The following is a 17385-nucleotide window of genomic DNA, read 5'->3' as shown; positions in this document are numbered from 1 at the left end:
TCTCTGCCAACGGATGGCATATTACACTGTCTGTTGTACAAATCCCACACTGCGTGTTTGAAACACAGGGGTGAAGGTGCTGAGAGGTGCTGAGAATTCAGAACCGGACAGCAAGGTGATGTGTCTGACAACACAATGGAACTCACTGTCCTGATAAAGCTGGACGTCCCTTTTTCTTAAATGGTTATTTCTAGTGTTTCATTGAAAACACAATCTCAAAAAGGTCACCGTAACAAAAATTTGAAATGCGCTCCTCATCGGCCTCTCCGGCTGCCAAAGCCACTCCCTGAAGTGATGACTTTCATAGTTAAGTGGCCCTCTACTTCGTTCACAATCTTAGTTTTTCACATTGGATGGGTGGAGACTAAAGAAGATTGAAAAAAGATGTTCGTATCATGGAAAGGCCGGACGCGACTAGCTAATCCACCTGTCATTTAATCGCAGTGCATTAATACAGAACAATGTTACAGCTGCGGAGGGCCCAAGGTCAGAGTCACTGATGGTTTGTGCTGAACAAAGCCATTTAGACTGTCAGTGACATTGTTCTGATGAGAGACTACTAGAAAACCAGACACTATGTTTTATTACTGCTCCATGCAGTTAGGGCCCAGCATTATATCGATATTTTATTGTTATCGGGATATTAGACTATATATTGTCCATTTTGGATATTGTTAAATCGTGATATGGCATAAGTGTCGTCTTTTTCCGGTGTTAAAGGCAGCATTACAGTACACTATATTACAAGTTTAGTCATTATATCCACATTACTGATGATTAGTATGTAAAAACCAGCCACTTGTTGAATTCATACAGTATATCACCAGAGGAACTACTGCTAACTGCAGCTGCTGCTAGCTAGTTGGCTCAGTTAGCCACGAGCTAGTGATCCTATTAGCTGACTCAAGTATGCCCAGAGTAGGAGCTGGAAGTGTTTACTCTGCTAGCACAGGAGCCTTGGACAGCTGGGGCTAGCTGATTAGCATGCTAACTTCAGTAGATATCTCTTCAACACAGTACACAGACATCTTTGACATTATGTCAAAATTAATGTTTCATCAAATTCTGTTGATAATCTTAGTTCATTTTTTCAGTGTTTCAAAGTAAAATTCTTACCTTTTGCACCTTTAATGTGTTATATTAATACTGATCTTGAGGCATTTCTTCAAGAATATATTGTGATATTTCAATCTGTCACCCAATCCTAGCATTTATGCGGAGATTTAAAAATACTGAGCCTTAAAATAGTGTGATAATATTTCGCCCAGCCATACTTGCGGTCCATCTGTTTTTTTAGTTTAGGCAAAAAAAACCTTACCGCAACTATGGGAAGACACACAAAAGATATTAAAATATTGTCTGGATTTATTGCTGATCTATTTGAGGAAAAAACATGAACATGCTATTTTTAATGTGAATAAAAACACATTTTCTTTGGTCCTTCCTAAAAACCAGCCGTTTCCCAGTGAATGAACAGAAAGTCACAAAGCTGCTGCCGTAACAAACCTAATTTTCTGAATGACCACCAGTCGCATGTATTTTTAGATTCTTTAAAAATAAGACTGATGTAACATGGAACAGTGATGTATTCTCTGCAGGCTGCCAAGAACACATCAAACATGTGTTTTTGCGCGTGTGTGCTTGCGTTGTTTGTATCTCTGTGAGCACATGTGTGTGCACAGAGGCTTTGATAAGAGGTCTTGAGAGGTATAGTGGAGGACCATGCCCTCCTCTCCTCTCTTCTCTATCCTGGCTAGCAGGCTGTCCTCATTACTGTCAGTCAGCATCAGGTTTAGCAGTGCCAGGCTCCTGCACAGCCCTCTGTCCTCTCTGCCCTGCCAGCACTAGCCTGCCTGACTGCTGCCATTGGTAAGCATTGTAAGAACCCCTCAATCCCCTAGAAAACCTAATTACTCTCCACCCGCAACCAAGGAGACCGGAGAAAGAGGCAGGCCGAGAGAAGAAGAATCACACGCATGTACACTCCATTTATAAGCGCTCCGGCAATTATTCAAACAAAAGAAATGTGTGTTCGTATTATATCTGCGGTAAAAAACATAATTACACAAGCCCTTACATTCACACATCATTTATCTTTCCATTGAAGCTTAAACATTGGAGGAAAGCAAGAACAGAAAAAGAGGACAGTAAATACATTTAGAAAGTGTGGAACACACTCAAAAAAACATACCCGAATCAAACTGAGCATCGCTTTGACTAGCCGTTAACTGGGTCACTCAGTTGGTGATTGTGTCTGACCACCAAACAAACAGTCATTCATATGTCTGTGCTCTGGCCCCATTTTCATCTGGAGCAGTTCCACAGAGGCCGCTGAAAGCAAAGGAGCTGACGGGTCAGGGATTTAAACCCATCTCCAGCTTCGGCACAGTAGCCATTACCACCGGGTGGGGGCGAGGTGGTAGATGGGGTGGGGGGTGGCTCCTTGTGTCATCCTCCATCTAAAGGAGGGTTTATTTATGTTGGCTGCACATGTGGGGTTTTTTTTTTTTCTCCGGGGGTGAGAGGAGAGTGACAGTGAAGAATTCCCATCAACTCGCTTGTCACTTCTCCGTCGTCTTCCGTCTGACTCTTGGTTTCACTGAAACGTCAGTGCATTTAGTGTCAGTTGTAAGAAAAAAAAACCCATTTCAAAAGTGCATTTATTTTGAGAAATACAGCAAATATCTTTTCAGCTGGGCATCTCGGTCGCTTACTGGGATAAGACCTGTGCCATATGCCTTGAAATGCGACGTCAGGTTCGGATAATAGCCGGCACAGCATAACATTCCTTCTCTTTCTTCCACTCCGTGTGCTATCTGCACAGTAGAAATGCCTTGAAATAAGAAATGTCTAATAAGAAATAATCTTCTTTCACATAATAAATATTTGGTGGGGCTCATTGTCATGAACTGTAAAGCTGAACAAAGATATTGATACGGCATTCTGTTCCACATTAAAGACTTTTGTCCTTGAATATTCTTTCAGACTCGTGCAGCTGTGCAGATCTGAGTTGGAACGGGGGAAGCTGGTGCTTTTAATAAACTCACAGGGACATTCAAAGGGGCTGGCAGCTACAGAGGTTTCATTTTCCCAGCAGTGAGCTGTGTCATTTAAAATAAGGATCATTTTCAGAAGGGGGAATATCATAATGCTAAATCTAGATCAAATAACTGAGCAAGGTGTAAGACTGGATTTACAAGGCCTTGTAATCCTAAAAAGACTGAAAAGGAAGAGAAGAAAAGAGCATAAAGAGGGAAAGACAGAGTGACAGATAAAGTAAAAGAGAACAAGGAAAGAACTTTGTTTTGTATTCGCGTATGAAACTACACACCTGTGCCTGCTTAATACAGCAGGCGTACAAGTGGTCGTGTGTGAGTCTGTGTTTATGTCACGCAGCACAAATGCACAGGGGGATGAGAATGTGTATTTACTGCGCGCTGCATTATTATTAGACTTCATTAAAACTTAAGACCTGAAATCTCCAGAACAGCAATACACCTGAGAGTCTTTTCTGCAGGTAAGAACATAAAGCACACACAGTCCCTGAGAGAGCTGTGGGGGGATCAGACAAGTGGAGGAGGTGGGGGCACTGGTCAATTTGCCATCCACAGAGAGAGAAAGAAGGCAAATGGAGAAAGAGAAAGTGACATGCAAAGACAGAGAGTGAGACAAAGAGACAGGCGAAGATAGAGAGAGAGAGGGCTCCAGCTGCCAGAGATAGACCGACACTAACAGCAGGCCAACAACAGGGAAGGCACAGTCACAGCTGTCACAGGTTGGAGTAAAATTTGGTTGCTTTGATGGTATTTTTGACTGAAAGCCCAGATTTACCTCAACCAGTGTACCAGCACAGTTCCTCCTCGCTGACATAAACGCGAGCAGTTTAAAACGGGACGTTTCGGGAGAGGAACTGTCAACGCAAACAAAATAAGCAGAATATCTGGAAGCGTTGTCACAGCTGCTCCCGTGCAGCACACATCTATTTTGTGCACAGATAAAGTCTTCTTGCTGCATCCAAAAGACTGCCAGAGACACGGTGACAACCTGTTCGGGATGGCTTACATGGCAAATCCCTTTATGGAGGCGCAAGGAAAGGGTTACGCCCATTGCTCTGTAAATGGTCGCTGCTCTTTCCTTTCATTTCCATAACAAGCCATCAGAACTCATCTCCCACTGAAGTGGCCACAGTCCCGCTGGCAATTAAAATCATGCTGGGACATGCCATGCTTGTGTGCGACTCCACTGTGGGAAACAAAAAGCAGCGGCAGCAGCAGTAATGACGCCAACAGTCGAGTGGTAAATCTCGAGCAATGTCGGCGGAAACCGCCGCTTTGATTTCTCCAGGAAACTGAGAGCAGGCCTCGTTTACATCTTTCAGTGTGAACCTTACTGGAAGATATCAAACGAGGAGACAGCAAGAAACAGAATCATCTCATCTCCGTCTTCTTTACCACTTTCTGTACACAGCCACAATACTAGAAAGGCATGCAGGGTTTTTTTTGGTTTGTGTTTATAGTACTGTCAGTATCTCAACAGGCTCGAAATTTAGATGGGGAAAAATTAAGGATTGGGGCTTTAAAAACACACTGGAATAATTTGTTAGAATTTTTGACTGCTGAACTTCAGGATGTTAGATTCAGATTTGAGATGCATAAGGGTCTGTCTGATTCAGCTCAAAAGGTGATTGACCGATCACATAGTACATTCGCTTCACAGTTAATCAGAGCAGCATGTTGCAATCTTAGGGAAGAAAACCCTGTGTTTTTAAGGCTTAAGTGTGTATGACATCCTCTAACCAATTTCCTGGGGGCAACCCTGGTCATGTCATGATGCTCTGGCAAAACAAAACAGTGATGAATATATTAACTTCATCAGATCAGAACTCATATCCCTATTCTTTTAGAAAAAAGCTACTATGAAAATTATTACATCTATATCAGGGACGGCATTACATTTATATTAATAGAATGGATCAACAACAGCTTGTTGCGAAACTAAATATTAAGATGCTGAAACATTTTATGTTGAAATCCTGGCTTTCTAAAGCTACTTTTGGCTGCCTATCTAATAAAGCCACAGCTAACCCCAGCCAGGCTGAATAGGCTAGGGAGAGACAAGGCATAAATGAATGTGCATAAAGCACTTTGCATCACATCATCATTGTTTAATCCTTTCATTCTCATCTGTCAATCATCTGCAGATGAAACCTAATCCCTGAATATTTGCGGGCTAGTGTGCATTGATACCTTTGACAGAACTTGTAAGCACAGCTTCTATTTTTAATGCAAAATGTCCACTTTAAAGTCTTAAGATAAGCTTTGGTCGTGTGACATTATTCATTAGTAATGCGTGCGCCATTTTGCATTTCTTTGGCATATTTCCTTTGATTGACAGGTCCTGCGGTTATCTCCCATTCGTGCCCTTTACCAACATTCTAGTGCAGATGGTCACGAAAACCATAGGATGCAAATGCAAGGTGCGAAGCAGACATAATCCGCACTGTGACTGACTTTTTATACAAGGACATGTTTATGTTTCCCATTAAGTTTTCCAGAATTGTGCGTATAAATCCTCTGATTAAGTCGACCTTGTCATACATGTCAAATCAGACTGTCTACTTAAATACAGCCTAATGATTATGTGTTGCCAAACTCCTCTCCGTCTCTTTCTCACCACCTCTTTACAGTGGAACTGTCCATGTTTTGGGGCAGTGTCAGTTATGTCTGCTGATACAAGTTGTTTTTCCTGTGATCCTGTCATCCCGGTGCAAACACCTTCAGTTGTTTACAGTGAAATGTCCTCTGTGTTCACCTTCACTTCCTGTCTGTTTTCAGCATTACTCTACGTGCTGTACATACTGTATAGTTTCACCGTACTGCAGCATTCAGCAGTGGGAGGTCATTGGCAGGGTTACTTGTGAGGTCATTGTTAGCCGTGAGAAAATTAACGCTGATTGGTCTCGTCACGATTCGCTCCCCGAAGCCCGTGCCACCGAGGCACCTGCCAAGGCAAGCTTCTTTAAACGAGAACGAGGCCTATTCAACAGCTGCATAAGCAGCCAGGCAGGCAGACAGTGGAGGGGAAAAGAGGGACAAAAGAAAGCAAATGCAAAACAGAGAGGACTTTCTAAATGGGAACCTCAGAATGGGACTTCTTTTAAAGGTCTTAAATCAATTGAACAGAAAGTACAAACCCATGCAATGTTAATCTATCGGGCTTAATCCCATTGCTTTAAGATCCTTTATAATCCACATTCAATACAACCATTTTTCTTCTCTAACAAGCTTGCCCTATAGCCATTTTATAAATCATTGGTACAAGGCTTTTGCAGTGCCACAAATTCTGTTATGGTGTCATTATTTCACTGAGTTATGAATCATGCAAGGTGGAATGACAAATATGTTTAACACCAGTAGAACAGCTCAAAATATTGTATTTCCTTCTCTGAGTCATTGCTAAAAAAAATCTAACACTGTTTAAAAAAGATTAACAATAAACACGACAGCAAGAAGAGTTCCTTGTTCACTTAAAAATTGGAAGAATCATCAAACATCTGAGCTGTTTTATTACACCTTCGACATTTATGAGCGCAGCTCAGAAGAGAACAAGTTAAAGTGATATACTTGCTATGTAAGAAGTGTGGGGAAACACTGGTAGTTTCTCAACCATATGCCGATATCCTTAAGTCACCATGTGCTCTGGCTTTGAAAGCCTGCACTGCCAATTCTTCATTTGAAACCTGACCAACTCTTTAACAATGGCTCTCTCTGATCCAGTGGGAAGGAGAAAATCTATTATCGATTTCCACCTGGTTTAGGTGGAAAAAGCCCTGATAGCGATGCTGAATAGCGCAACACTGTACTGTGCTACAGCCTGCACATAAAGCTGGGGGGATGGTGTGAGAGGGCATGTCAACAAAGCCCTTGACTATGCCACAGCACCATCTGCACACGCTGAATATTTAATTGTCAATAGAACTGCTCGAGACCAGTAATCAAGAAAAGGAAAAGATAATGTGCATTATGAGGAGCTCATACGACAGTTCCTGCGTGATTAGAGTTGGGCTTATTTTTTAAATCACCCATTCTTTCGATGCTAATTGTGACTATTTCTACATGCATGCAACACAATTAAAGATAGTTCTAAATCACTTATGTCATTCAATCCCATTCAACTCAGAATGCTACAGAAAACAACTCAATAGACTTATAATTCAGCCAGTAAATGTAATTCATCACTGTCAATGAGGAGTCAACAACCATTTCTTGCAAATTCAGTCAGGCTATTCACTTCAAAATAAAACTCTCGCTTTTTTTACTTCAAAAACAGGATCTTGACTTCTCTTTGTAATTTTCTGATTTCCCGTTTCCCACATCAGAATAAAACTTTCAACCAATAGGTAACGTTTACTGCAGATAGTCTGTCTCCTGTCAGTCAACAATTCCATTGAGCCAACAGATGGTCTCACCACTTATACTCTATTGCATTAAACAGACAATATCGCTTGATGTTTTTATTATTATTATAATATCACAATAATAAGACAGAGTTCCTTTCTAAACATCTGACAATAAAAACATGATGAGGGATGAAATGCAAATATGAGCATAAAAGCCCTGCTGCAGATATAAAACAGTGAGGTGATACAAAAAAGAACATAACCTCAATCATGCTGAAAATTTCCTTTAAGTCTAATATGTCCAACTTTAATTGCTTTGGTGCAACAGCACAGACAAGGTGAGAACAATGGAGCCAGACTTGGTTTTTCTCTACAATAACAAACAGGCAACCGCTGCCTCTTTGTATCTGCTGTGTGAGCACACAAAATTAGGTAAGCTGGTGACATGAGACATAATCATTTTCTTTGAGCAGGGTTAGTGACCAATTTATTCTTACCTTAGGCTGGGCGCGACGGGGAAAGGCAACCTTAGGATCAATCTGAGGATGAGAAGAGAATAGTAAAACTGTTGTTAAAAGAAAAGCAGGGATATTTTATGGCAGTGAACAGGTGTTGGAAAATATTTCTCAAACTCTGAGCCTACAAAGGGAACCAGACCATTCACAGTCACATTTAAAATCCTCTCTGGTTTGGAAGAATTGCTTATATCTTAATAGCAGTAATACATGTTCAAAAGATAATATATTCAAATGTGCTATTTTCAACTCACAATGATAACAATTTATCGAAGCCATTAAGACTTACAAAAGCTGCGTAATCAGCCTGTAGTGATACAGTCTGCTTTTGAATTCGAGAAGTATTTTCAGGAGCTACAGCTGCATTCAAGAAATGTCAAAATTATTGCGATTGCTAATTAAGTGCACATGAATGACCCAACGAAAAGTGATAATGAGAACAGAGAAAGGATGATTTATTTTTTGTAACACACTGGAGTCTGTTAGAATCATTGCTTACTTTTGTCAAATCTGACATCATTGTTTTTCCCCTGTGGTTTAAGGTTAGGCTGAGTTATTTTTACAAAGAAAAGGCTGGGTCATGGTTATGGTTAGCTTAATATCCTACAATCTGTTTTTGTGGTATGAAGATTTTCTTGCAAGAATGTGCACTGGCTTTGATTAACTTGGAAGCAAGTAAAACTACAAAAGACGGACTTTATGACGGTATAGTGATGCTGTTGAATACTATTAAATCAATTCTTAAGGCAGTGTATGTTCCCACTGAGCAGTTCATTTGTAAATTACTACAGTTGCAACTATTTGTTGACTGAAAGAAATGAGTCGACTGAAAGGAAATTAATTCACAACTATTTTGATAACCAATTATTCATTTGAGTAATTTTTCAAGTATAAATGTTTTGGTGGGTCGAGCTTCTTATATGTGAGGATTTACTGTTTTTCTTTGTCATGATAGTAAATAAAGTCATTGATTCATTTTGAAAATAATTTTTAGTTACACTTTATATGACACCTATAATGCATTATAAATGTACTTATAAAGCACCTTTAGTGCCGTGTAATCAGTCATTATGACAGTCATTAAGTCATTATTACACCAATGTCATGCATTATATACATTAATATAATGGATTACACTGAAGTAATCCATTCATGGTATGTTAATATTTAGTTAGTTAGTACTAATAAAATGTATTTCATGTATGCTGCTTTTGCATTGACTTAATCTTATTTTCATCACTTAACTTAAAGCAAACAATGACCTGTTCTATATGTAACCAGCTGGTACTTTGTTTGTTTGCTTGTTAAAGTATTGACACTTGACCTTTTAAGTCATTATAAAATTCTTAATAATATGTTGCAAGCAAATAAAGATTCAAAAGATTTCATAACAATAATTTTAACTATAGGCTCACTATAATTAAAAAGAATTGGCATGTTTTTAATCCATTGTTGACATTGGTGTCATAATGTGTTATGATTTGTTATAAAGCATTATGAAAATATATATACTGAATAACACATAAGTAAGCTTATAATGCGTTTTAATACATGAGCTTCATAGAACGTGTTACCCAAATGTAAGTTGCAAAAACAGCCGATCGTTTAAATTTATCGTTGGCCTATTACCTGACCTGGTTCCTTATTAATAATACGGGTGCAGTTATTTGGCACAATAACTGCTGTGACTACAAGTTAAGTTTGTTAGGATTGTCGCTGTGCAGACCTTTGGCTTGCACACACTTCAGTAATTTAAGTCTTCACTGACTAATGTTAGTACACAATTTGTTATTATGAGGATTTGAAGACAGCTGGCTAACATCACTGACCTCATTACTTACTGTAGCAAATTTTCTACAATTGATGGAGCTTAATGACACATTCTAGGCACCGTTTTCATTGCAGTGGGCAAGGTACTGAAGGAAACTACATGTTAATTACTGCTACTGTGTGAATTAGTCTCAATACGAAAACATCGGTGCTACCCACTTATCTTCTAGTGCTGCCAACTGATATATACTGAGAAAAAGAACTACGGCTGCTTTAAAAAAAAAAAGTTAGCGTGGAGACCAGCCACGCCATCATTCTGCTGGTCATGGTTGCGGCAGGGAGAGGCTCGCTTTTATTTTAGGCAGGAATGGCTGATTGAATATGACAGGGAGAAAATGAGAGTCTGAGGCCGGTGACGCCTCCAGATATTGCCAAATAACCAGGAGGATGCGTCAGATCAGCCTGTTTCTCCATCTTGTGCTTGTTATCTCATTAGCTTCATTTTCCTCGTTAATTTCACTGGTATGAAGGTATGTGGGGGGGGGGGACTCATCAACCTTGAACTTACAATGACAAGGAACTATCTCAAACAGCAATGTTCTTTTGTTCAATAGGAATGAAAATTTCTCCCAAAAAACTAACAGATATAATGAGCTTTGTGATATAGTGTTGCTCATTAGTGTTGAACATAAAATCTGTTTCACGTTGAGCCGTATTTTGCTGTACTGAAATATTTACAATTAGTGTACCAATTCTATGCATTCGTAAAAGTTACTCCTTCAGCACAGATGGACTTATTTAAGAAAAAATATATCTCTTCCTGCTGCGAAAAACAATGGAAAGAAAATGAATCGAGGAATGCAAGAACAAAACACACCATCTGCACAGATCAATTAAGCCAATGACAATGACTGCGTTTTAATGCGTTTGAAGGGAAACCATGATGTGCAATGTCATTGTCATCTTTTCTGTCAGTCTCAGTTATTACTGTTATCTTTCTAAATCAGGTCAAAATGAGAAATGAATTCAATAACACCTGGGTATGGCAACCCTGCTTGTAATGAATTTCATTTAAAGATTTGTTTTAGCACTTAGCCCCCAGGCATAACCAATTCAAACTCAATTATTTTGTGCGCCCTATTTGAGCAAAGACAACACATTATGCTTTGAATACCAAAGTCCTTTACTTGGTAATGTATCTTACTTTTTAAACCCATACAAAACATATCAAACCTCATTTCATCATACTCGCATAAACTAATTGTTTTCCTGTCCTGCTGAGAATTCCTATTTACTCGGATGTTCCAGTTTCAACACGCACGAGAGGGCACTTTAACACAGCAGCAATGGAGGTCATATAGCTTCCTGTCAGTTTAAAATATTACAATTATCAAAAAGAGACCATTATATGCTCAAAAATGTGTTAAAAATGAGGCTATGATACTGCAGATTATTTAAATCACACTCAGAGCAATGCAACCAAATTAGGCAATGAGGACTTACTAACCAATCCTTCTGAGAAATGCTGTAGCAGCACCTTTTTAGGTCACAACTTATGATGAATGGCTCCTTTGAGAAATTTAAAATGATGAGGAGGGGAGGTGAAGCAATTGTTTCCCCTTGGTTTACACATTCATATGCATGTGATTTCTATGGTGAATGCGCCTTCATGCTTAAGGCTGAGAGCTAAAATATGCATCAGCCTTTGCACTGGATAACCGTACCATTGAAGCGGAGATTATGCTGTCTCAGTTTCACCTGATACTTCCTTCCTGAAACATTTTTGTTATGTAACACACACACACACATACCATCAGGTTTGGGATCAGTCAACCGGACCTGGGTAGTGCACTTGTTTCAGTAATTCCACACACACACACACACACACACACACACACACACACACACAGCAAATGCTATTTCACTCAAGCCTGTTTTCATCTATCAGTGCCTTAAAAATGTTAACACTAATTTAAAAATATACCCATTTGTGATTTACCTTGCGTGTTTTGGTCCATTTTGTTTTGGAGAAAGTACTTTTCTTAATGGGTTAAGGGGGAAAAACACTCTTGTCTTGCTGTGCTATAGCTTTCACTGTAATTTTCACATTCTCCATCTACATCAGCTGAACGCAACAAGTTTAGGCACACTCTCTGTGGTTTGTTGAAATGGATTGTGGGAACAAATCACAAGCTGATGTAAAAGCTTCAGAGCACATGTAGCAAAAAGCACATTAAAACATGCCAGTATGCAATCATTTCTGTAACATATTCAGGGGCATGTACAGCTTTTATTGACTGGGTGGCCCAAGATGGGCACTAACCTATATAGGGATGACATGAAGTAGTATGTGCGTCCACACTTACACAGACGTTGGAATTGCATTAAGTTACCATTTCTCATAACTTCTTTAAAAAGGTGCTATATTTAAGCTAGCAGATTCCAGCCAGCTAACAAGACCACGGGCTGCACAGCTAACTGAGCTAACAAGCTAACAGCTGCTAGTTACTATAGCCATATATAGCTACAGCAAAGAGTATAGTGTTACTCTGTTAATATGCTGCCCCCTATTTGTTTGGATGACCTTCGACAGATTCCAATTCTAACACATTGGCCCGTTAATCTACAAAATGTGAGTGTCTTACAGTTACTTACATTCCTGTGTTTTACTTTTTTTTTTTACACATTACATTAAATTCATGTTGCTGATGTTTTAATACAAAGCGACTTACAATAAGCACATTGAAAATATTTAAAGATAAACACATTTAAGATAACACAATAGAGTGTCCATACTAAGTGCTCAAGAAAAACTTCTACCACCAAAAGTAGGCTACATACAAAAGAAAACAATACAGGTTTAAAAATACTCGTCAAACAGTCGGCCCAAACTAAGGTCCCACCTCTCACTGAGGAAGATAGCCAGTCATACTCCTGAACGTACTGACCATCATAAACAGAGGACACATATCTACAGTGTGGAAAGCTAGACCTCCAGTGCAGCTGCAGCTGTATGGCTAACACCTAGTAGCAGTAAAAGTACTTTATTAACCCCCCTCTAGGGAAATTTCTATATCATGGAGACATCACAAGCAGTTCACACAAACTAAACAGCACATAAATATTTAGAAACCTGACTTAGAGCTGATTCAACAATCTGCTCTGAATATGAATGTGCTCCACCTTTGAACGTTACGTTTTATTGGTTGCCAGATTAGCTGCTCAAACGAGGGGAAACCAGCACTATTCAGGAGGTAAACACCTAGAATTTACCTTTTGTTGAAATGTCGGAAAAGGTGAAAAAGGTTGATCAGTGTTTCCCAAAGCCCTCAAATGTCTTGTTTTGTCCACAACCCAAAGATATTCAGTTTACTGTCATAGAGGAGTAAAAAAAACTAGTAACAGTTGACAACTAAAGCTGACCTGCTCTTTTTAATTCACAATTTCCTCTCCGTCAGCACTAATTTTCTCACTCTGGTGTCAATGGGTTCCGCTTGTGGTTTTCTCACGGTTGGTTTGTAAATAACTTGGCCAGTGGCGGAGCTGGTGCGGCAGATTGTGAGTCATATTTGCCCAGGTGGTGCCGACTACTTTGGCTGTCGCAACTGCAGTGTCTTTTGGCAAACAGGCCAGGTGACTTAGCAGCGGCGGGTAGAGCTAGCCTATCTGCTCTACCTAACGAGCCCAGGTTGGTGTATTTGCTGGCACGGCTGCGGCTTGTAGGCCACCATATCAGACCGCAAGAAAAGTGGACATTACTTTTTTGTGAGTTAATAGCTTTACAGACGTAGTATGGCTGGTGACAATGACAATCTATTCTGTTGTTGTCAGTGGCAATGGTGTTACCGAACTACACACCTGATAAATGATTGGCTGTTCGTGGCGAGCTCCATTATCAAGGGATATGATAGGCTGTTTATAAGCCAGGGCGTATTCATTATGTGCTTTTATGTTGGTTTGCTATCAATGACGTGTCTATCACCGATACATATTGGTATTGTTTTAACGCCCAGGCCTATGCGTTGACATGAAAACTTTATTATTACTGAGATTATATATATTATATACATTATATAGATTTTAATGTAGAAAAGGATGCTTATGGTAATTATTAAAGATTTCCCAGTGAAGTTTCCATTTCTGTGCACTGACGTAATTTTAGTCACACAAGAAAGTTTAATGTTAAAGAGTTAAATATCCTGCCCATTACATATATTTTTCAAAATTGTTTGATAACCACATTTGAGGGATCATTATGAAAAATGTGTGTATATTGGCAGATATATTGATATCAGAATTTTTTACTCCCTAATATTGGTATAGGAATCAGCCCCCAAAATCAAGTGTTGGCCAGGTTCTGCTGTTTGTTGATGTTATGTGGTAGGTATAAAAACTGCAATAAAAATGCATCATGTTTTTATGTGTGAGCCAAAACAAAATCGTAATCGATATGTGCCATATCCAATTCACATATGCCATGTCACTGTGTCTTTGTGAGAAAACAAAAAGATCTTACGGGATGAGTTAGAGTATGATTTCTACCACTATAGCTGTCTGTAGGACGTATTGGTTCCTTTTTTCCCCATCGATTAAATTACTGCAACCATCTAATGATACCTGTTATGTACAATTGACTGGCAGCCCCTAATGTGATGTCATTTTCAAAGGGCTCTGCAATTATGGTGTGTGCGCCTTTTGCAATGTGAGCAACTCGGATAAATCTTAAGCATCTATTTAAATAGTTTGGTTCATGGGGAGCACAAGGGCAGTGACATGCTAAAGATGCACGACTGCTGAAGTATTTCACACAGCTCTATGTTAAGAGCTTTCTCCTCAATCTAAAGCTAAAACTAGCCTCTCCAGTGGAGCACTTTTAAGTATTTGCTCACCTTATTCCCTCTTTACATCACCCTAACAAGACTTTTTTCAAATTAATAGTTTTTGATACATGATGAAACATGATCTCAAGCAGAACAAACGTGGATTTCCTCGAGACATCATACAACCTGATATGTCAACGTAATAAATGAGAACAGACCAAGAGGATCCCCTCCAACCCCACCCCGGCATCTTTTATCTTGCGCAGCCTTTTACTACAGGGTCTCTGAGGGCCGCTTCTGCATGCGACTGTGGGAGATCAGGGCAGAGAAACAGCATATATCTTAAGTTCACATCTTACAAAAGGATTTCATATATTAATGCGGCTCCTGGGTAAACTCTCTCCCGCTCTCTTAAGACATATCTACACTAGCATGATGATGTGGTGTTTAAACTAAAAGGGAAAAGGCTTATCAAAGCTTGCAGCTTCTCCCAACTTAAGAGTGTGAGCGGGTCCACAGGTGTGCGTGTGTGATACTGGCGGAGCAGACATGAAATTAAAACATAAATGTTTCATATCTCTGCTGTCAATCTTTTACCGATTTTGCGCGGTGGAATAACATCTCGAAAAGGCAGTTTGTTATGCCCCTCAAATCAATAATGAGAATTTTGCCAATGTCACGCTCAACAAGCAAATTGCCCGTCTTCTTTTTTTCTTAAAAATATGCAACGTCATTATGAGAATAATCCAGATTCGCTGGTATTACACAAGATATTACATTACTGCCTTGACAAACATCTGATGTTCTGTATGTGCTGATGAGAGATGGATACAGCGTGAACTAATAACGCCTTCAGCCATAATTAACTGCAAAAGACAGAGCACCTGCTATACATAAAACAAGAGCAAGTCAGAGTTCAGCTCACTGATTTGACTTCACTTCCAAATCCTATCTGATGAATATGATGTAGACTGGCCAGAACAGCTGCTCCTTCATGCCTTTTCTCCTCCTTTCCCATTGTGTTGTTTCCTGCCTCACCTAAAACATGAAAACTGCAAGTGTGTGTTGACCTGGGGTCACTTCATAAAGGCTGGATTTACCCCAAGACCACATAGAATCTTACAAGAAAACAATAAATGAAGATTGAAACCATATTTATGCTGTTCAAACTATGATGAATGGCATCACATTGTCATGAAGAAATCCATATTTCAAATACAACCTTCGATAGGTGTGCAGACAGCCCTGATAAATACTTTATCACATTTTTTTTTTTTTTTACATAAAACAATAAAAAAAAAAAAAACCTGGAATCAATCCAGCGCCTTGTTAATCTCTCAACTGTTACTTCTCAAATGCAAAATCATGTACTATTCTATCCCCTGTTCATACCAGCCTGCCTTGAAACATCTTACGGAACAGATGCCATGAGTTGCATATTTCTAAACTGAACAAAGCATCATGAAAAATGGTAAATATGTTCTGAATTACCAGCATGTGTGTTTTGAAGCCCCGGGCTGTGCTTCCCCATATGTCTCATTCACATTCATCCTAGTCTGAGTGTTTTCATAACCGGACAAAAAGCAGAGCACAAAGTGAAAAAAATATGACAATACCGAAGACTGTGGAGGACGACTGTGGTGGTGTGTCCATCTTCATGCATTTTGGCATTTTGAAAGGGAGTTATATTGATTCCATCGCCTTTTTAACCTCAACCATAGGGAAATGTTATGCTAAATGATAATCCATACCTGAAATCCTTTTCTCAATATAATTCAAGCAAGAAATGCCTGTATCGCATATGCTTTTCAACTGATATCACTAAAAAATAGTGACTGTAATCCGTACATTTTTCATAATATTAAAGCAACATATCCAGCTATATCTGCCAGATAAAAAAAGAGATGAACGAACAAAAAAAGGGGAAAAAAATTTAAATTAGGTATGATTTCCACTTTCCCTGTCCGAACAATATGACTCAACTTGTTCGCAGTCACAGCACCTCCAGCCACTCACTCCTTTCAAGGTTACTGGGGACAAAAACACTGGTAGGGGTTCATTCAAACACTGCAAAAAGTAGGAGGCTTGTATCATACCAACATCTGCAAACACATCAAGAACCAGCCAACATTTGCTGGACCGGTTCATTCTTTCCATTACTGCTGAGCAACTTTAAAGAGATATGATAGATCCAAACACTTGATAATGTGAATGTTAAAGATATACAAAAGCACAGCAGATACAGCCCCAGTGACTAATAGGGAGAAAAACAACAAAGACAGCCGCCTTAGGTTTGTAATCTCGAATTGCTCGCTGACGGATAAATACCAGCACATTAGCGGTGAGGAAATATCAATTTCTGCATGCATTTGAGTCAACAGGGTCTTTGGTATGTCAATTAGACTGTCAAACACTCATCCTATTACGATGTCCAGCAAAAATAAAAACACATGGCTTCGCTTGTTGTTCATTACGATGAAGCCATTGGCTATTCCTATTATTACAGGAGTATCATCAATATAATTCAAGTTTGGAAACAAAGCAAATAAATTAGAGACAAAAAATGTTTCATTAATATCAGAGAGAAAAGCGAATCTAATTCGGCTCCAGAACTTTTTAAATATAGTCCGTGTAAAAGTCAACGTCCGATATGATTAAGCTAATGGTCATTAGAAACTATTTATTTGGGGCAGCCTGGTGGCCTAAGGGTGTAAACGCTGACCATGTAACCACAACGGCCTGTGATCAAGCCCAGCCAGGCCTCCCTCTCCACTCATTTCCTGTCAGCTCTCTCTGCATGCTATCTAATAAAGACAAAAAAGCCCCAAAACTTTAAACATTTCAGAAAGGAAATCCACTCCCAAAACATATGGATTTTTTT

The 17385-nt window shown here is 39.3% G+C and overlaps 1 protein-coding gene across 6 annotated transcripts in view; it reads right to left on the bottom strand.

Moving 5' to 3' along the window:
- The window catches only part of LOC141006798 (RNA-binding protein Musashi homolog 2), a 259908-nt gene that overhangs the window by 237840 nt on the left and 4683 nt on the right, over window positions 1–17385 (bottom strand). For all 6 annotated transcript variants that reach the window (XM_073479045.1, XM_073479043.1, XM_073479042.1 and 3 more), the window contains exon 5: window positions 7897–7938. In XM_073479045.1, coding sequence (XP_073335146.1) covers window positions 7897–7938 — 42 coding nt within the window. The remainder of the gene's footprint in view (window positions 1–7896; window positions 7939–17385) is intronic.

This window comes from Pagrus major, chromosome 13, assembly GCF_040436345.1.
Source record: "Pagrus major chromosome 13, Pma_NU_1.0".
Lineage (NCBI taxonomy): Eukaryota > Metazoa > Chordata > Actinopteri > Spariformes > Sparidae > Pagrus > Pagrus major.
Note: the sequence above shows the minus strand (reverse complement) of the source record. Positions and strands in the feature narration are given on the sequence as shown.